The sequence below is a fragment of the Macrotis lagotis genome, chromosome 7, assembly GCF_037893015.1.
Source record: "Macrotis lagotis isolate mMagLag1 chromosome 7, bilby.v1.9.chrom.fasta, whole genome shotgun sequence".
NCBI lineage: Eukaryota > Metazoa > Chordata > Mammalia > Peramelemorphia > Peramelidae > Macrotis > Macrotis lagotis.
In genome coordinates this window covers 106,285,240-106,306,689 of record NC_133664.1, presented here as the reverse complement: position 1 = coordinate 106,306,689, position 21,450 = coordinate 106,285,240, and the positions used below count along the sequence as shown (strand labels likewise).

The 21,450-nt window shown below is 35.6% G+C and overlaps 1 protein-coding gene across 1 annotated transcript in view; it reads left to right on the top strand.

The window, feature by feature from the left end:
* The window catches only part of LOC141492847 (uncharacterized), a 319,801-nt gene that overhangs the window by 258,252 nt on the left and 40,099 nt on the right, over positions 1 to 21,450 (top strand). Inside the window, exons 140-159 of the mRNA XM_074193534.1 lie at positions 109 to 279; positions 1,596 to 1,748; positions 5,242 to 5,436; positions 7,152 to 7,306; positions 9,106 to 9,274; positions 9,560 to 9,656; positions 11,000 to 11,112; positions 11,729 to 11,854; positions 12,874 to 13,002; positions 13,540 to 13,650; positions 13,925 to 13,987; positions 16,019 to 16,153; positions 16,700 to 16,787; positions 17,060 to 17,198; positions 17,598 to 17,731; positions 17,934 to 17,968; positions 18,064 to 18,180; positions 18,793 to 18,941; positions 19,852 to 19,936; positions 20,304 to 20,360. Of these exons, the coding sequence (XP_074049635.1) occupies positions 109 to 279; positions 1,596 to 1,748; positions 5,242 to 5,436; positions 7,152 to 7,306; positions 9,106 to 9,274; positions 9,560 to 9,656; positions 11,000 to 11,112; positions 11,729 to 11,854; positions 12,874 to 13,002; positions 13,540 to 13,650; positions 13,925 to 13,987; positions 16,019 to 16,153; positions 16,700 to 16,787; positions 17,060 to 17,198; positions 17,598 to 17,731; positions 17,934 to 17,968; positions 18,064 to 18,180; positions 18,793 to 18,941; positions 19,852 to 19,936; positions 20,304 to 20,360 (2,421 nt within the window). The remainder of the gene's footprint in view (positions 1 to 108; positions 280 to 1,595; positions 1,749 to 5,241; positions 5,437 to 7,151; positions 7,307 to 9,105; positions 9,275 to 9,559; positions 9,657 to 10,999; positions 11,113 to 11,728; positions 11,855 to 12,873; positions 13,003 to 13,539; positions 13,651 to 13,924; positions 13,988 to 16,018; positions 16,154 to 16,699; positions 16,788 to 17,059; positions 17,199 to 17,597; positions 17,732 to 17,933; positions 17,969 to 18,063; positions 18,181 to 18,792; positions 18,942 to 19,851; positions 19,937 to 20,303; positions 20,361 to 21,450) is intronic.

Here is a 21,450-nt window from a genome sequence, read left to right as displayed (position 1 = left end):
AAATGACTTAAGAGCATTTTTGTTCTTTGGATAGCTTGGAGAAGGGAATTTTTATACAACTGGAGATAAGGCTGAATTACATAGGCACTGTCTTTGGGTATCTTTTAGAGTCACCTAGATGTGAAGGTTATGCACATGAACTACAGCGATCCAGATGGCCTAGCATTTGAAGAGATAAAAATCTTTGGATTGAACCTCAGACCAGTTACAGTTACTGTGAAAGAAAATAATATTTTGGTCCAATCTAATGCTGAAATCAAGTATGATCCTGTATCAAAGGTAAAACTCTCCTCAGTCATTACTATTTATTATCATTTAAGGGAATCATTCATTCTCCATAAGTAGATTTTTCCTTTTCATGCCTTTAAGCAACAACCTATTACTTTACATTTTAACTGATGCTTAGATGAGAATCTTAAATTCATTTTAGATATCCTTTATAAACAGGATATCATAAATAATTTAAGATTTTTCTTATGTCTCAGGGTCACTGTTATATACTCTGGTTTTAAGAATAGATTTGTAATAAATATGTAGATGTTGGAGAGTTTAGAATTGAGTGAATATTAAATCAGGGTTGCCTTCTTGCAAAGCAAAAATGTCTCAAGTATCAAACTGATGTTTCCCTAAAATGTCAGCTTGCTTTTTCTTCATTTGCCCTTTTTCATGGCTGCCTTTATTTTATATTAATTATTAAAAGCCAATATATCCTTACTCAAGAGTGAAAACCTCAGAAACATGAGAATCACTGGAAATAATTTTTCTTTCAGTTTTTGCTATTAGCTATAGTAAAGATACCATTATTTTTCAATACCCCATCTGCTGTTAATGTGCATTTTTACTTTTCCACTTACTCATTGGGTAACTTGCATTGTACTTTAAAAATATGTGCACCTGGACTCTACCTTATCATTGAAATATTGTGAATGGTTCTCCTTTACCATAGTGTAAAAAATTTCTTCAGAGATGACTCAAGTGGTAATATTTTGAAAATCTTGTGTGTATCTTCAAGATTTCTTTAATGTAATGCTCATCTTTTTTTAATAGGGTAATATCCAGATAATGTAGGATAAGAGACAAAGGTATAGCTAGCGGTCAATTGGGTTTGCTTTGGACTCCATCTAGGAGGAGCAGGGTCATAATAGAAGCCTGTTTTTACTGACTGGCTCAAAAGATAAAATGTCAATAAATGGAGTTTATGAAAATACTTCAAGTATTTTGCTCTTATTTACCTGTGTTCTATCAGGTTTTCTAAATTTATCTATCTTTGAAGTACTACCTAAAAATAAAATCTCGGAATGAGAGATTGAAAGGTGAAGAATTTAGAGATTTTTGTTCAGTCTCCTGTTTTTGCAGCCCTGGTTGAATGAATGAATCAGCTTTATTCAATAAAAAGGCAATTCTTTTCCAAAGAAAGTTTTATCTGTTATTTTTTTTCATGTAATATGTTATCCATCAAGGAGGTAGGAGAAAAACAGCAGGAAATTCCATCAGAATTGTGATGAAGAGAACCAGTTTTATGTTGGGGCAAAAGAAAGAATTTTTAGATGATTTAAATGGTGACTCTCACTGACTTACATAATCCTTTCTGACAGGTTGGTAACATCACAGGACTTCACCTTGAACTAGGGAAGGAATACACAGTGGAATGGGACACTCAATTCATTGATACAGAAAAATTTGACTGTTACCCTGATGACCATGGTGTCAATGAAGAAAAGTGTCGATTGCGTGACTGTGTCTGGGAGGTAAGAGTTTACACACATAAACACACATCCTTTCAGTTTCTCCCTCTTTCATTTTCTTCCCTTCAAATTCATCACATTTATGCCTCCTCTTCTGTTTTGATGTGATAAAATGTGATGAGATTGGAGGTTAAATAGGAATGAGAAACAACATTTCTGCAAGGAGAATCATGAATGGGAACAGCCAAAGGAAAGATAGTTCAATCTCTCCCTATAAACCACCTATTTACTCTTGATGCTTCAGTTGCAGAGAAATTTGTCTCTGTTGAAATACTGAAGAGGCAAAGTAAGTGGGCATCCTTTGTTTTAAAGGTTAGCTAATAGGGTTGGGATATAAATGAGGACTTCTCAGTTCTAGAAGAATCTGTGAAATCAAGAAAGCCTCTGGGTACTTGTGAAATTGGAAGATCAGTTCTCCTTACCCATGTTGAACTTCACCAGAATATAGCCACATATTTTGGTGAATTATCTCCCCCTGTGCAACTGTTTTAGGCAGTAAATTATATTGCTTCTGTGACTCATTATAAGTCTAAATCATACCATTTTGTAAGTAGGCAAATCCCTGGGACACTAAAGCTTTAGACAAAATGTAAAATATTGTCATGTTTTTCATAAGTTTCCTTGTGGTATAGGGATGGTGGCTCTTGATTTATACTCTTATCAGTCTCCTTTTTTTGGTTCAAAAATCAGAAAAGTATTAAGCACAAACTCTTCTGAGAAGTCAGAATTGGGGAATATAGAACAAATGAAGAGACTTTGGAAAGAAAGACACTGTGATGTAATTGAAGAAGTTAAAGACTTGATTTCTAATCCCAGCTCTGATGTTTACCAGGAATGGGATGGGAAAATCTCATAATACTTCAACCTCAGTTTATTAATTTGTAAAATATAGATAAGAAATCCTGTTATATTCCTTCTGCAGGGTAGTAAACAGGATTAAATGAGTTAATGAATGAAGTAACTTTGAAAAATTTAATGAAGTTTTCTAAACTTTTGTAGTTAATTTTGGTTCTATGAGCACAGAAATTTTCAGGCCAAATTTTAGTCTGAGGTGGTGACAAGATAATTCATATCAGACACTAAATAAGAATTTATTATGTACAAGTCACTGTGCTAATCATCAGGGATACAAAGAAAAGAGTAGGGAAAACTGCCTTCAAGAGGGTCAAATTCTAATGCATGCAAGGTGCTATCTTCAATTTGAGGAGACAATGTGTTAATAATTAGATAAGATAAATCAAAGATTATGTAGATAAAATAATCTGTAAGATTAGATAGATAAATGTAGAATTAGATACATGAAAATTTAAGAGGGAAATGGTCTAACCCCTTGGTAGGAAGGGGAAGGCCTCCTAAAAGGGCATTGACCACAAATCAGGTGAAGGATCAGAGAATGTCAGGCATGGAAGACAGTCAGTTTAGAGGCATGGAGGTGGGATAGAGATGACTGTGATAACAAGATGACTACTATCATGCCATTATAGCTGAATCTTAAGGTTTGTGAGGAGTAAAGTATAAAAAGACTAGACATAGAGCAAGGAATCAGGCTGTGAAAGGCCCTTATAATATCAAACAGAAGATTTTTATTCAATGTAGGAGGCAATAGGAAATTGTTGGAGTGTGAAATTGGGTGACATAGACAGAGTAATGATGTAGGAAAATCTCTGATTCCTAGAGAATAAGTTTGAGCAAAAAGAGTTTGGGGGCAGGGAAACAAAATAAAAGGATATTTCAGAGCAGCTAGATGGTACAGTAGATGGGGTTAGAAAGACCTAAGTTCAAATGCAGCTTCAGACACTTTCTAATAATATGACCCTGTGCAAATAATTTCCCCATTGTTTGCTCCAATTTCCTTGTCTATAAAATGAACTGAGGAGAAGGAAATAGCAAATCATTTCAGTAACTTAGCCAAGAAAACCACAAATGGAGATCAAGAAGAGCTATACACAACTGATTCAAATAAGCAGCAATAAAAAATTTCAGAAAGAAATATAAAAAGACATCTCCCACCCTATCCAATTTTCAGACTTAAATATTGTACCCTAAGAATGTTTTATGACTTTTTTGACGTGTTAATAACTTTTTATTACTTTTTATCTTTTTGGTTTTTTCCTCCCTTCCTCCCTCCCTTCATCCATCAGTTTTTATTTTATTCCCCTCTTTTTCTCTTTTTTTCAATTTCTCTCCTCTATTTATCCTTCCTATCTCACTCTTTCTCTCTATATATACTTTAAAATATATGTTATATAGGATAATTCTGAGAAATAATGGTTCTGTAAAGAATGGAAGACCCCAAAAAACTTTTAAAAAGAATATAATAAAAGTATAAGTATGAGTTGATGAGAATCTATCATAGTGGTGGGCTGTATGAGTGGAGAGAATCTTTATAACAAATGTTATAATTGAATTTGGCAACTGAGTGTATATGCAAGTCCAGAAAGAACAATTGGATACACCAAGATTGTTTGTATGGGGCACTGAGAAGGTGGTAATCCTCTACACTGAAATAAGGGAATTAGGAAAGGAAGATAGCTTAGGAAGAAAGATATGGAGTTTTATTTTACAAATGTTGAATCTGAATAGTGTGTGGGACATCAAGTTCAAGATATCCAGGAAGTACCTGGTGGTGCTAGAAAGATGAGCAGAGAATCTAAGGTTAGATAAATATACCTGGGAATCTTCATCACTAAGATAATTGTATGAATGGAAACTTATGACTTCAACAAGTCAGATGAAGAGAAGACACAGGTCAGAACTTTGGGGAATGCCATAATTAGAAGATTCATCAAAGGAGACAGATGGGAGGAGAAGCAGGAGAGAACACTGTCATGAAAACCCATCAAGGAGAGAATACCCAGAAGCAGAGGATAATCTACTATGTCAAAAGCCAAAGAGATGTCAAGAAAAAATGAAGATTTAGAAAAGAACCAATAGTTTAGCACTTAAGAGATCATTATTAACTTTGGAAAGAGCATTTGCCATGAATGTTAAGAAAGGAAACCAGATTAAAATGGATTTAGGAGATGTTAGGAGGACAGGAAGTGAAAGCAATAAGTATTAGCGACTTTCTCATAAAGTTTGGTTGAGGAAGGTGGGAGAATTATAGATTGACACCTTATAGGGATAGTAGAATCAAATGAAGAATATTACAAAAGTAAAGGAAATTATAAAAATGATGTTCATTACAGTTGCTGTGGAGGGAGAAAAATTGGGGAAAAATTCAATATAATATTGAATTTGTAACAATAAAGAGTTGACTGAAGAATATGATCAATGAATAGAGAAGTTTTGTTCTCAGTAACCACAGAAACATGAACAAAGCAATGAATTAATATTCATCAAATGGGATAGATCAAACTATTAGGAAAAATTTCCTAAGAATCCAACAGTAGAACAAGAAGCTAAGAGGATGATTTGAAATCGATGGGGCAAGGTATGATCTATTTGCCCTTCTATTTTGTCATTCTGATGAGTTTCTAATGTTTTTGTTTTTCAGCCTGTTAGTTCCCCTGGAGTCCCTTTTTGCTATATCACAAAATATGATTATACTGCCTCTAACATTCAGAGTGGACCAGCAGGCCTAACAGCAACTATCTCCCGAATTCCTGGAGCCAGCCACTATCCTTCTACTCCCATAGATCAGCTTCACTTGGATGTGATTTTCCATACGAACAACATGCTACAGTTCAAGGTAAGATTAATTTTGGGCTCTTGCAACAGAGAGATTTCCAGGAATCAGCAATATTTTTTCAATCAACTAGCATTTATTGGGTGGTTACCTTCTACTAGACAGGGGGATAAATTATGGGGATTAAAGAAAAAGTAAAAGCAATTTTTGAGCTCTGGGTCATTACTATACACACACATACACACACACACATATATGGTGAGATAGAGATAGATTATTTATAACTTAAATGGAAGTGCTATCTTCAATGATCTGCTGGTCATGAAATATCAGAAATAAAAGTAATTTTGAGGAAGGGAATTTTAAGTACGATAGGAGTGATTTAGAGTTTAAGGCTATCAGATGTTTGAAAGAATATGGTTGCTCGGTTGTCTTGGTGAAGAAATTATTTTTTCCAGTACAGAAGGTTAAGTGACATTGTGATAGATACAGAATGGATAATGGAACACTTATAATAGTAATTTGACATGGAATTCCTTGATTTTAACCTCCAAATATCAATGAGTCATATGTAAATCCAGGTTGTCTTCTTAATCTTTCTCTAAATCAACTTGGGTTCCTCATTCAAGAGGCAACTGAAATCTCATGTCTCCTTCAGAGTCTTCTGAGAGAGACAGTGTACCATAACAGATAGTACATTGGATTTAGAGTGAAACAGTTATCCATTTAAATCTCTCTCCTGATCTTTAGTTGAACTGTTATCACTGTGAAGTCTCTCAAATTCTGTTTCATTACCTATAAAACAGAGTCCATAAAAATGGTTAAATAACTTCTGGTGTTTACCTGTTTGATTGCTATTGACCTCAAGTGATGTTAGGAGATTTGAAAGATGTACAATGCTCTATAGTTATTATTCTCCATTGTTAGTCACAACCTCACCTTGAAATTTTTCAATAATATTCATTTGAGGTGTGTCAAAAGCCTGCTGTACACATTGTGGCATGCTAGGCACTAGTTAAGAGAGATTTCAATGACATAAGTTCCATCAAGGAGCTCAAAATGTGTTAGTATTATATAAGTCAACTAGCATGTCCTCTAAACTTTCCACCCAATAAAGTTTTACTTCTAGTCAATCTTGATAAATGCAGAGTAAAACATTTGATTTGGAAGGATATTCTTCTCAAACATCTGCCTAAGGTGAAGTTCAATCTTTGTTTTTTTGTGTGTTTACAAATAATAGGAACATAGATTTAGGAGAAGAAAGATTAGAGATAACTTGGGGAAGTTCTGATCTTTTGGTCTTAGTTTCATCTATACAGTGTGGTTAAGACTTTATAACTTCACAATGAATGAATGAATGAAAGAAAGGATATTTATTAAGTATTTTCTATCTGCCTAGCAATGGGATCACAAGTATTAAAGTGAGAGAGTTCTTACCCTCATGGACCTTACAGTATCATAGTAATAATAGTTAGAACTCTAAATTCTATATGTAATCTAGTAAGGTTTTGAGGGTGACAAATAAATGGATAAGTAGATCTATTGTAAAGACATTATCAGCCTTCCCATTAAATCAAAATGATCAATGTATACTTGAAATGCAGAAATGGAATGATTGTACTCCTCTTGCTATATATGGATTATTTCAGGAATAAAAACTGATTAATATCTAGCAACCATGGAATCAGATTAGCATACAATTGGGAAAAATTGTTTCTGAGACTAGAAATATATGAACCTCAAGTTACTTATGGAGACCATGGTTTTCTGTTTCCTAGATTAATGATGCCAACAACAAAAGGTATGAAGTCCCAGTGCCCTTAAATATTCCAAGCTCTCCCAACAGTCAACCTGAAAATCGTCTCTATGAAGTAAAGATCAAGGAAAACCCATTTGGAATTGAGATCCGACGAAAAAATACAAACACTGTCATGTAAGTAGTTTTCTGTTCCAGATATGTGGTCATAAGTGGTCAATCCAAATTTTCACTTGTTCCTAATTTCTAGAATAGGGGAAGGGCAACTGGTTTGATCACCAAAACCTAATAACCTGGATTTGTCTTCAATACTTGAACAAGTGAAACGCTGAGTACATCTGGCAATTATACAAATGACTTGATAACCCTTAGTTTCAGTTTCCTATTTTGTATAATGTGGTAATTGGATCAGAGAATGTATATGAGGTTCTTTTTTACCTCTCATTGTGTTTCATGAATCCAAAGGAAAGCTTCCATGATGATAGACTATTACAATGGAGCACATATTTCTTCTACCTCCATATCCAAAAATTGTATACATTTGTTAAAAACTTATAAAAACTTTTAGATATATCACTTCGTAGAAAATTTGTTGGGGTAGACCTGGGTACAGTTAAGAAACTTTAAGTTTTTATGGACAACCACTGTTTTTGTTAATGTCTTAATCAATTGAGAAAAAATTTAACCAAGATGTAATATTCATCAAGATTGGCAGAAAGTAAGAAAAACATTTTTTTTTTCATTACACCAAATATAAGATTTGGAAAATAGATATGCATTGCTATTTTCCAATACAAAAATGTAAGCATCATTTACTAGCAATATGGAAGATATCCCCCAATATTATGATGCAGAATGGAGTAAGATTAAGTATTTTACATAGGCTGATGTTAGGAAAACTTAGACTAAATACTACTGGGGTTTCTTCCAAGTGCAAGTTGTAGAATGTTTTAAAAGACTAATTTTTTCATAATCTGTGGAAGAAAGGCAAACCAGGAAGAGTTTTATCTTAATAATTTAACAATAATAATAAGCAGGTTATTTCCAGATGTTATTTTATCAGAACCCCAACTTCACCAGAAGCTTGATTGAATTCCCCACAGATCCTAGGGTTTCCTGCTGATTGTTAAGTTGGATTTGTTATTAAAAGACCATCATAAGTTTCTCTGAGAGACCACTGTTCTACCCCAATTAAACAGAAGGGTCAAGGTAGAGTAGTGAAAAGAAGGAAGTAGTAAGGAGGGAAAGAGGATAAAGGAATAGAAGCACTTGGATTTTCTTTTGAGGGATTAGGATATTTAATAAACCCACGATCATATAATCCTCGTTAACAGTCTTCATCAATATAATTTTTACTATATGCTAAGCACTTTGCAATTATTATTTCATTAGATCCTTACAACAGTCCTGGGAGGAGGATATCTTTATTGTGCTCATTATATAGCTTAGGAAACTGAGATAAAAAGCAGATAAATGACTTGCCTGTGGTCATTCACCTGGTCAGTGTCAGAAACCAAATTTCAACTCATTTCTTCCTGTGTCCCGATCAAGAACTTCATACACTGAACACCATTTAGCTCTCCTGCACCCCTTGTGACCTCAGGGACATTTGATTGCATTGACTTTGTTCCATTCATTATAATATTTGCTAATATTTCTGTATATAAATATATTCACTCTCTCTCTCTAGCTCATGGCCTTCCTGAGGATAGGAACTATCTTGTCACCCTTTTAGAAAAATTTATCAACCTGAATGTTTCTATTGTATCAGCCCCTGTTGCCTTCATATCTAAACGTTATTTTCTGTAACAATCTCTAAAGTCAAAGATCTTTCAGTAGAAACAGATGCTTCAGAGATTTTTCTCTATTCTGAAGTTTATTAATTCACGTTAGAGTAATTATGGTTAATCTTAACATCATTGTAATAGTGATTTGTTCAGTTTTCCATAGAGTCATGATCTGTTCTTGTGTTTCAGTTGGGATTCCCAGGTCCCTGGGTTCACCTTTAATGACATGTTCCTACGTATCTCTACTCGCCTCCCATCCCAGTACATCTATGGCTTTGGAGAAACTGAGCATACAACCTTCCAGAGGAACCTGAACTGGCACACATGGGGAATGTTTTCCAGAGACCAGCCCCCAGGAGTAAGTGTCTACAAGACTATGACATGGTCTATAGCAATGAATCCATATTGGTTCTTTGGTCCTATTCCAGGAATGGTTTATCCAAGTTCCTGCTCTTCTATTGAGGATAGTTACGAAGCTGAATAAACTATTATGAATCATTATTGAATCACCCTGTCATTCTCCATTTACCTTGAGACCTGACCCTCCCCCAGTGGAAAATTATGGATGCTGCTTTAGTATCGATTTTTATTTGTGTTTCTTGTTTGTAAACTATGACTGATCTTTTTTCAACTTATGCTGTAGTATAAGAAGAATTCCTATGGAGTGCATCCATATTACATGGCTCTGGAAGAGGATGGCAATGCTCATGGAGTGCTCCTGCTCAACAGCAATGCCATGGGTAAGATGATGCCTTCTATACTGACCCCATTTAACCAACGTATTCTGGGCAGTTTCTGAATGGGACAATTGCAGTAGGACTTAAATTAAGGAAAATTTAGTACACATTTAATAAGTTACAGTAATAGACAATCCTTCATCAAGAAAGATAAAAGAGAATATGAGCTCTATTATCTTTTAAAGGTTTTTACAAGGCAAGTGACTTGCCAAATGTCACACAGCAAGATAATTATTAAGTGTCTGAGGCTGAATTTCTACTCAGGTCCTCATGATTCTAGGGCAGGTGCTCTATCCACTGTGCCACCTAGCTGCCCTGATCTACATTCTTAAGCAGTCTTTAATATAAATTGGAGATAAGATATATATATATATATATATATATATATATATATATATATATATATATAAACTAGGTACAAAAAAGTTCAGAAAGAGGACAGAAGAGAGACTTTTAAAAGGTGATATGAAAATTTAGAGAAGGGAGAAATCACTTAACCTCCAGACAATGACGGGCTTAGAGGAATAAGAGAACAGAATAGTTACCTTGAAGGTTGGGGTAAGATTGAAAAATGATGACATATCAGAAGCATGAGCAAAAAAGGACATTTTAGACTAAAAATTGTTTCAGTAAAATCAGGAAAGTGAAAGTGTATTGCATATTATATCCTAAAATTATCAGTTGAGACTTGAAGGGGATTTAGAGGTCATTTATTCAGTCCTCTCCTGAAGAGAAAATTAAAATCCACTGAGCTTATTAAGTGACTTATGTTTAATCAGTATTTGAGCATTTGTCTTCTGACACAAAATTCAGCCTTCTTTCTCATTTTTCAGTTGCAGAAAAAGTGGATTAATGACTAGATGAGTCCACTTTTTATGATTGGGTAGTTGAGATAATAATGGTATCAGTAATAGTAAGAGACTATGAAAAGTTGATGAGATTTCCTTGGAATAACTGAATTTCAAGTGTTAGAGATTTTCCTGGTAGGTAGAAGAATTGTGGGTTAAGAATATAGGAAAGTGGAAGGCTGTGGATTTGGAAGCCATCTACATAGCTCATAGAAATTCATGGAGTGGTTAATGCATATTAAAATTGTGCCAATTCATCAGATATTGAGATATTCAATTTTTTGTTCTATATAAGAATTACTGTTAAAAACAATTAGAACTGTCTCAGATGGAATGGACTTCTCAGGGAGTTGACCATTTCTCATCACTATAAACTTTTAGAATGCAAGGAGAGGGGATTTCTACTTCTATCTGAGTTGGAGTGGATGATCTATAGATTTGGCTTCAACCTTTCAATTAAATGATTTCATTTCTCTGACCACTTGTTCTCTTGTGCAGATGTGACTTTCCAGCCCACCCCTGCACTGACCTATCGTACCATTGGAGGTATTCTGGATTTCTACATGGTTTTGGGACCAACTCCAGAACTTGTTACTCAACAATACACAGAGGTAGAAAGTCATGCCATACTTCAGTTGATAATTATGTGTTTTCTGAGATACTCCATTGAGTCTAGCACTTTGCTAGGCCCAATCATTACTCCCCTAGGCATATGTCTTATATGTACCTAATTATATTCATGCTTGTCTCCTTCTGAAGAATGGGAATTTTTTGAGATTATTTGGCCTATTTGTGTCCTCAGTGCTTTGCATAATATCTGGCACATAGTAAATACTTTGTTGATTGACTAACTGGGAATTACTGTACATAGCCACTATCTTTACAGCAGACTAGATCATAATGTGAAAAGGCAGGAAAGAGATTTTGAGAAAGCACTCGCTACATTATTATGGAAGTGTCGTATGGACAATCTCTACTTAATGTGTCCCCTAAGAATCCCAGATTTCTTAAAGGTATATAAATAGACAAAATAGTTTCTGAAATGACAGATATTCCCAGAAATACTACCTTCCTAGTTTCAGGATGCTTGGTCTAACAGTTGACTTGAGATATAAGGCCACCCTTAGAATAGAGAACATCTTTTACTGACTCTATGTTTGATATCTTCCATGTTATCTGCTGTGAGGAAATGGAATCTCTATAAATTATTTTCTGTCTGATTTTTAGTTGATTGGCCGGCCAGTGATGACTCCTTACTGGGCTTTAGGCTTCCAGCTTTGTCGCTATGGATACCAGAATGATTCTGAAATTGCTGAACTCTATGATGCCATGGTGGCTGCTCAAATACCCTATGTAAGGACTTTCCTTACCCAGTATACCTACAAGTTTGTCCATAACCCCCAATCACATCCTATGTAATTTCCTTCAGTATTAATTGATTTTATTTCATCTTTTTTTGGTTTAATTTTAGAAGTTGAAAGTTTTTAAACATGATTTCATATTAAATGTTTTTCATCTTAGAAATTTTAAAAAAGTATTTCTGATTTTACTTTTTTATAAATGATTCAATTGGTCAAAACCTTGTACAAATGAGAACATTTAGTTTATATAAGTAAGTAACCATTGCAGTAAAAAATATCTTAGATTCTATCTGATCTACACATGTACATTCTGACCATGTAAATGGTTTCCAACAGGAATAGATGGGGTTGGTAGTTGTACCTACAAAAGGACTAGACTTTTAATAACATAAATGGATCATACCATTCTATTTCTGCCAAAACATTCAGTTTCACTTCTAATTTCCATCTCTCTACATGAAAATACTGAGAGCAGAATCCTAGAAACTAGGATCATAGATTTAGAATTGAAAGGGAACTTTGAGTACTTGGAGTATGGCCCCCTTTTTCTAAAAGATGAAGAAACTGAGGGACAACTTGGTTCATTGACTTGCTCAGAATCCCACAGCTACTAATTGTCTGAACTTGCATGGGAACTCAGGTCATCTTCACTCCAAAAACCTTGTTATTTCTATTATCCCATATTGTTATTTAGAAGAATGAGAGCATAGTTAATTTAAATCATGTTGAGTTTATTTTGGAATATATCATATTATTTTTCTATAAGTTTATGGTTCAGTATGATCTTTATCAGATTGATAATATTATCTCAAATACCCCATTCTATTTCCAAATAATGGTAGGAAGAAGCAGTCTAGGAATGATTTAGATAAAATTCAATCAAAAATTTTAACTGACTTCTGGAAGAGAATGTGGACAGTAGATGTACACTGTCTTTCTGAAGAGATCTAGTTGCTCTAGATGTATTTCACTGAAGTCCTATTTCTCCACTTTCCATTCTGTTTTTTCCAGGATGTGCAGTATTCAGACATTGATTACATGGAGAGGCAGATGGACTTTACTCTCAGTCCCAACTTTGCTGGCTTTCCCAATTTAATCAATCGAATGAAGGCAGCCGGGATGCGAGTCATTCTCATTCTGGTGAGTGACTGCTTTAAAGTTTTGTGATGCCTTCTTGCTTGTTGGACATTGATCTTCTCCTTTTCTTGGAGTAATTATGTCTCTGATACTCTCACAAGTAGCACTTGTTCTTGGACACTGGGTTTTATTACCCATTGTGGTCTTAGATAGCTAACAGGAGGATGCTTGATGTTAGTTCTTTGTTCATTAAGAAGACTAAGAAAATGATTTGGCTTTGAGTGAAGGGGCTGTGCTGGGTCACCAGTCTCATTTCGCCCCCAGAGCCATCTGGGTCCAGTGACCAGATATGAATCAGAACTTGAGATGGTCCTGGATTCAAGGCAATAAGCGTTAAATGACAGTTAGTAAGAGATGTTCCCAACAAGGAAACTCAGCATAAGAAAAAATTATTTCCTGCTACCCAAAAGGAACTGTGAAATCCAAAATAAAGCCTCTAGATGTTGAGGTTGTGTTCTTCCTTGTTGGGCGTTGATCTTTTCCTTGTCTTTGAGTAATTCTGTCTCTTTCACTTTAATAACTATCACCCATTGCTTCCAGGACCCGGCCATTTCTGGTAATGAGACCAAGCCATATCCTGCATTCACTCAGGGACTCCTGGATGATGTTTTCATCAAATGGCCAGATGACAGTGACATTGTGTGGGGAAAGGTAGGGTTTGGGATTAGAAATAATTCTATTGCATGACAGAGTGTGAAAGTAGATCAGGAAGTTAATACTTTAATGGTTCATTTTTTCCCCTCAATGTTTCTGTGTATATGTGAATTATGGAAATCAGAGGCTTGGATGTTTCTTTGAAGTAGATTGACTCAAGGGATCATTTAAATTCTCCTTGTAATTCTCCTCATGAAATCCATTCAGTTATGACCTATCATATAATCAAGATTTACTCTAAATACCCTCCCTTATCCTCTTTTCCCCACAGGTTTGGCCAGATTTGCCCAATGTTATTATCAATGGATCTCTTGACTGGGACACACAAGTGGAGGTAAAATATTCTTCTCTAAGTATGGGATGTGGAAGCTTGGACTCTAACAAAGTGATTTAAACTTCCCAGATGGTTAAGGACTGTCCTCATGGAGAGGCTATTGTCCTTCTTCTTTCTCACTAATTTAGCACACAGCAGGATCCCTTGGACATAAGAAATCTCTCTGTTTCTCTGTCTCTCTGTCTCTCTGTCTCTGTCTCTGTCTCTGTCTCTGTCTCTCTCTCTCTCTCTCTCTCTCTCTCTCTCTCAATGTCCCTATTTCACACACTTACAATAAACTTCTCTATTATTTTCTTTAGGAAACCTTGATATTTCATTCTATCATCTCAATAACATTTGGGGGCAGTCTGATTTCAATTATTCTGTTGTCCTTATTTTAAATTAGTAAGGCACTGGTAGAATCTTTTCTTTGCAATATTGTTGCTTTATTGCAAATGTGTAGAGACAGTCTTTTTGAAGGAATATTTGCACAGTCTTGGATTTTGAATGACTGTTGCTATTCTTGAGAACTATGGAGCAATGTGATTTATTTGTGACCATGGTCTAGTTCTTCTAAGTGTTCTCTTTATGACCAGCTAGGTGGTACAGTGGATAGAGCACTGACCTTGGAGTCAGGTTTTTGGGGTTCGAATCCAACCTCAGAGACTTGACTCTTACTAGCTGTGTGACCTTGAGCAAATCACTTAACTCTTATTGCCTCATTTCCTGGAATATCTCCAGTGCTGATTCATGTCTGACCACCCAGATGGCTCTGGAGGAGAAATGAGACTGGTGATCCAGCACAGCCACCTCACTCAAAGCCAATTCATGTTTTTAGTCTTTTTAATGAACAAAGGACTAACCTCAAGTGTCCTCCTGTTAGTTATCTAAGACCACAAATAGTCTTAGTTATGGGTAAATGACTAAGTTCTGTGGAAGGAATTTCCATACTATAGTCTACCTACACAGATAGAATCCCAGGCCCATAAATTATTAAGAATACATATTATAGGGGAAGCTAGGTGGCGCAGTGGATAGAGCTGTGGCCCTGGAGTCAGGGGGACCTGAGTTCAGATGTTCCCTTAGACACTTAATAATTACCTACCTCTTTGACTTTGGCCAAGTCACTTAATCACATTGCATTGCCATAAAAAGGAATACAGATGATATAACTTTGAACCATTATAAATGTGGAGAATTGTTAAGGAGGCTAGGTTATGCATGAGCTCTTACTTATGTTCCTTCATTCATCTCTTCCTTTCCCCAAGTCCTGTCTTTGCCCCAAATATGGTTATGATTCATTGATTAGCCCTATCCTGAATTCCAGTTTTCCTTCCACATTTTTGGAATCCTTCCTCAAAGGATCAAGTCTTATTTTTCAATCTTTACTGGGCAGGTTCCAACTGTAGTGATTTTCAAGATTCTTTCAGAAACCATTAATGCATAGCAGCTAGGTGGCCCTGAGGCAGCTACTTGGCCCATTGTGTAGAGCAGTGGACCTGGAGTCAGTTACTTCAAATTTGGCCCCTGATTCTTAGAGTCTGTGTGATCCTTGCATGTCATGGAAGTATGCTTGCTTCAGTTCATTCTTCTGTAACATTAGTTAGAGAAGGAAATCATAAACTCCTTCAGTATTTTTGCCAAGAAAACCCCAAATTGAGTCATGAAGAATCAGACTTGATTGAAAAGACTGAACAACAAAGACTTGCCCATTATATACAAACACAAGGACAAGAACCTTGAATACCAGTATATATAGATAATATCTATCAAGTAGATATAGGAGTCTTGTTACAGTTAGACCGATTCAATCCTTGGATTGAGCTTTGACACTTTATAATTCTGTCATTGTGATAAATATTCAATTGATATGTGAGCCTATGATTTATATTAAACTAAGAATTCTTTGGAAAATGCTTTGTACATTTTCAGAAGTTATCTGCATACAATATTAGTCTGTCTACAATAACAGAATTGCAAATAATAAGCAGCAAAGAGTTACTTAACATTGACCTAATTAATCTGTCTGGTGGTTGTGTTTCATCATTACAGCTATACAGAGCTCATGTTGCCTTCCCAGACTTTTTCCGCAATTCAACAGTCTCTTGGTGGAAGCGAGAATTGAGAGAACTCCACACCAATCCCAATGAACCAGAGAAGAGCTTGAAGTTTGATGGAATGTGGATTGTAAGTGTGTGTGTGTGTGTGTGTGTGTGTGTGTGTGTGACCTTCTGTACACACATACTGAATTACTGTGTATATTGCTTATTTCTCCATGTACTTATAACAGTGAAATGGTTCTGTTATTAAATGCTCAAGACAACTTAAGCAATTTACTACCTTGAGTCTGTCATTTTCTAATTAGGCCTTAAGTCTGTATTTCTATTATACAACTGCTACTATTTTCTCCTGTGGGGAAGATGCTCATTGAGCCTACACAGAAGGGAATTTATCTTTTTTTAACTGAAATGAATTCATTGCTCTCTTTTTGTGTATTTGACTCTCCAACATGGCCTGAGAAAACAAAGCCTAATCCATCCAGGTGATCTCCATCAATATTTAACCTTTCAACTTCTCATTAATTAGTTCTTTTTATATGATATAACCATCAGCTGTAACCATTTGTTCACTCATTGTGAGCACAAGAAGACAATTACACCATATTCATATATGTATTCAGTACGTTTAGAAATAATACACATTCAGATTTGTTGTACCTTTTTACCGTTTTAGGACATGAATGAACCATCAAGCTTTGTGAATGGGGCAGTCCCTCCAGGCTGCAGGAATGACACATTGAACCATCCTCCTTATATGCCTTGTAAGTCCATTTTCTATTGGTAGCATGTTTCTTAGATTCAGAATGATCTTATCAAAGATACCTTCTTCTCAGGAATCCTCTTCAGCTTTCCATTTCCTACTGAATATTGTTGCCTGATAGTAAAGGGCTTATATATTCTAGTTCTGATTTGCTTTTCCTTACCAGTCTCATTTTTCATCCTCCTTCATCCCCACAGTTATAACCACTTCCTTCACCACCACCAGATGGGAACTACTTGCTATTGTGTGGTGCTCTCACATCTCTTTCCTTAGATCTGGAATCAAAAGACAAAGGCCTGAGCAGTAAGACCCTGTGCATGGAAAGTCAGCAGATCCTGCCAGATGGGAGCCCAGTGAGGCACTATGATGTGCATAATCTCTATGGCTGGTCCCAGACAAAGCCAACATATGAGTGAGTCCCTGCCTTCCTCTCCCTGAGGTCCAGACAGCAGGTGGTGGGTGAACAGAATTGGAATTTCCAACAAATCCAATTCCTAACTTTGATCACTTTTTTATGTTTAAGAAATATATACTGATAAGAATTATTTGAAGTGACACATTAGGTCAGTGAATGTATCCAAAAGCTGTAGTAAAGTATGCTCCTCTTCTCCCACATAGACACATATATAAACAAATTATTTTTATTATCTAGTATATGTAGCTATGCACCCATTTTTTCCATCTTGTTTATCTGGTCATTGACTGAGAATAGCCTTTAGCTCATGGACTTCACTGTAAGAGCTTCCTAATTACAAAAGTTTTTTATCCCTTCCCAGATAGGCTGTCATATCTTATTTTTTCCCCTGCTCAGAGGCATGCAGGAGGCCACAGGAGAGAGAGGAATTGTGATCACTCGTTCAACCTTCCCTTCTTCAGGACGCTGGGCAGGACATTGGTTGGGAGACAACACAGCAGCTTGGGACCAACTCTACAAATCCATCATTGGTAAGTAAGGTAGAGAAATACAGTTTATGTGGTCAGTAAGTGTGTGATTTTTCTGGATTCTTGAAAAGAATCAGAGAGGTGTCAGATCTCTGCCTAGTTAATTCTACCATTCTATTTATTTCTTTGAAATTTTCTCCATGCTGAGATATTTAAATCAATGAGCAATTTACCTCCTCCAACATAACTGTATTTCTCATTGCAGGCATGATGGAATTTAGTCTTTTCGGGATATCCTATGTAAGTCTCTCTCAAGTTCACTTCAGACTTTTTAGATTCTTTCAGAAATCCACAAAATTCTCATTTTCCATTTCCCATTTCCATTTCATTTTCAGACAGGAGCTGATATCTGTGGTTTCTTTGAAGATGCTGAATATGAGATGTGTGCTCGATGGATGCAACTGGGAGCCTTTTACCCTTTCTCTAGGAACCACAACACAATTGGGCCCCGGGTGAGATGCCAGCTCATTCTTCCGGCTTGTCCTTGTGCTGGAAATCCTGTTTCAGTTCCTTTCCCATGAGTTAATGGAGTCCCTCTTTGCTGGAAATAACCTCATTAGTCACTATTCCTTCATTTCACAACAAACTGTATAACCTATATTCTATAGCTGGGAGAGGTTCCTAGAAAATCTCATTTCTGCCAGACACTCTAGAAAAAAAGACTTTAGAGAGCATAGATATTTTCCTGTTCTATCTCTGGGCAATTGTCAGAGTTCTACTAGGAGGTTAAGATACCAGGGCACCTCTAATCTTTCACTCATGTGCTCTTTCTATGTAATGCACTCCAATGGGAAATTGCTTCAGTGCTGCCTGTGATATATTTTTGCAGCAAGGTTCTGACTATTTTTATGGGTACTAGGGGCTAACAATGAAGGGAAAGAAGAATCACTGTGTCTTCCCCTGCTCAGGTCAAGAATGATGTAGTCTGAGAAATTAGGAAAGATAGCCTGACAGGCTCTGCAGATTCTGTGTGTGGCGGATGTCGATTCTTTAGTCATCTGGCCTATTTTTTAGTCAAGTAAGGTGAAGGGTTTGGAATGAATATTCCTTCCTTCTATCTCCAGAGACAAGACCCTGTAGCTTGGAATTCCACCTTTGAGGATCTTTCAAGAAATGTCCTTCAGACTAGATACACCCTGCTGCCTTATCTCTATACACTGATGCACAAGGCCCATAGTGATGGCAGCACTGTTGTCCGGCCCCTTCTTCATGAGTAAGTATCTACTCTGTGTCTCAGGATGCTACGTTGGAATCCATGTTTAATTACAATTGAAAGCTCCTTAATACATTACCTCTTTGTATTACAATGGGAGGTTCTTGAGAACAGGGCCTCTTTTGCTTTTCTATTTTTTAAAAAAAGATTTCTATTTTTATTAATTTATTTAAATTTTTATTTTATTTATTTAAAAATTTCTATTTCTCTCACTGCTTTGCATTTAGTATTTTCTCAATGCTTCTTTTTATCCATTGAATCATTCTAAAATAAAATAAATTTCTTACATAAAGAGGAAGGATGTGGAAGCAAGTCTGAGTTTGGGAGTCAGAAGATATTTTAGCTGTATTTTTATCTTTTCGGTGGGTGATCATTCTCTCTGAGGCTTAGCTCTCTTATCTGTAAAGAGGGAAAAATAGTAATGGCACTTACCTCCCCTCAAAGACTTGCTGTGAGGAATGCATTCAACACAGATTGAAGCATTACATTTTTGATCATGAACATTATGAGGGGCATTTGATAATCCAAAAGTCTTTTTTTGCTTAGTGGTATAGCAAATCATAGTTTTCTTTTGAAAGCAGCAATTTGACTTTCCTTTTTATAATTGGATGATTAATTTTAATTTCTTGGACATCTACATAAAAGTCAGAGAAAACTCAGGGGATAGAAAATAAGGCAAAGTGTGTATTTCAAATGTACTATGATTAAAATTCTTATATATACTTGCTTAAACCAGACCTGTGAGAAGAAGGATGGATACAAAGGGAATAAATATTGGGTATTTTAACCTAAGCCATCTCAAGATTTTTCATGATGATTTTAAAGATCCCTTTGAATTCCCTGTTCGATTCAATGACCTGAGACAACAATGGTCATATCATTGCATGTGATACCATGTTTCTCTTCTCAGGTTTGTGGAAGACAGAGAAACCTGGGACATATTCCATCAATTCTTGTGGGGTCCAGCCTTCTTAGTCAGCCCTGTCCTGGAACCTGTGAGTATGGATTCTTCTTAGCCTCAATAAGATCCAAACTGAAATGCAGTATTGAGGAGTAAAATAAGTCTCATTTTGACATTCTGAACACTAGGATCTGGTCCTTGTGTTGGCATTAATGGTTCTGTGACTTTAAATCATTCTTAATTTTTCAGTTTCCTTATCTGTAAGATGAATGACACTCTTGCATATCTGTAAGTCATAAGGTCACTGGAAGCTAATCAAGATGTGATAAATCTAGAAGATATTTGCTTTTGAATACTCCTCAAAGTAGAGATTATTATTCCTGTTAATCCTTCTAGGCAGTTATGATCAATTGTACATATATCTGTTCCATTTAAAAAAAAACAACTAATTTTTTTTGCAGAATGCCCGGAATGTGACTGCTTACTTTCCTAATGCCAGTTGGTATGATTATTACACAGTAAGTATCTATGATGGGGCATCAGAAGTCTTGTTTTGTACATATTCAAAATGGTATCTGTTGTGGGATGGGATGTTATGCAGCTAAGACATCTCATACTGGAATATTGTTGGATCTATAGAAAATTTCTCCCAAGCATCTCTTGGATGATTGACTCTCTCATGGTCTATTATCATTAAAACTCAATTAAATTTTGGCAGCTGGGAGTCACCAAAGGTAGATATTTTCTAAGAACTTTGTATAATCCTGAAGGAGATATTGTGGCAGTGTTGCCATCCTATTGGAGAAAGGAAATTTCAGATGAAATATTCAGAGCCCTTTTTTTGCTAAGATGGTTTAGAAATTCTAATCTAGTTTTCCTGAGCTGATGATTCTTTCCTGAATGTAACCAATTTCAACCTATTGTATTGTTGAGTTATTTGACCTTTGTACTCTCCCTCATCCATAAAATGAGGAAATGAGAGTAAATATCATTTAAGGTCCCTCTCTATCATGCTTTATATTGAGACTGGAAAAGCATGCTTTAATTAATATATATTTGAAATTTATTTTAATTTCATTAATTTAAAAATTCTCTAATGCTTTTTTAAAAAAACTTTCCCTGAAAACTACAGTACCATAGCCAAGGTTGTAAAGGTCTAGTTCTTTCTACCTTCCACTCTCCCAGTGTATTTGATTAGTTTGACTTCTCTATGAGGAAAGAGATTTAAATAAGCAATGACTCTACTTTTGCTTATGTAGGCTTTACAAACTTTTGTTAAGGTTATCTTTTCAAAAGAAGAATGCCAATATATTTGATCTCTTTTAGATCTTCCTGAGCAGTTAAACTGCATTGATTGAGTACTCATTGTATACAAAGTCCTACATTGATTTCTGAGTTTTATCATGTAGAAATCTGGCCATGCTCAAGAGGAATTCATAAAATGACTTAGAGAAATAGGGTAAACCCACTATGAACTTGGACTAAGGAGGACAATAAAGATCTGTGAAGTATTGAAGTACTTTTGAAGAGTAAAGTGGACTTGCTGAACAATAGATGTAATTTAGAAAGGCACCATTTTAAAAAAGTACCATTTAATTCAAACAGGAG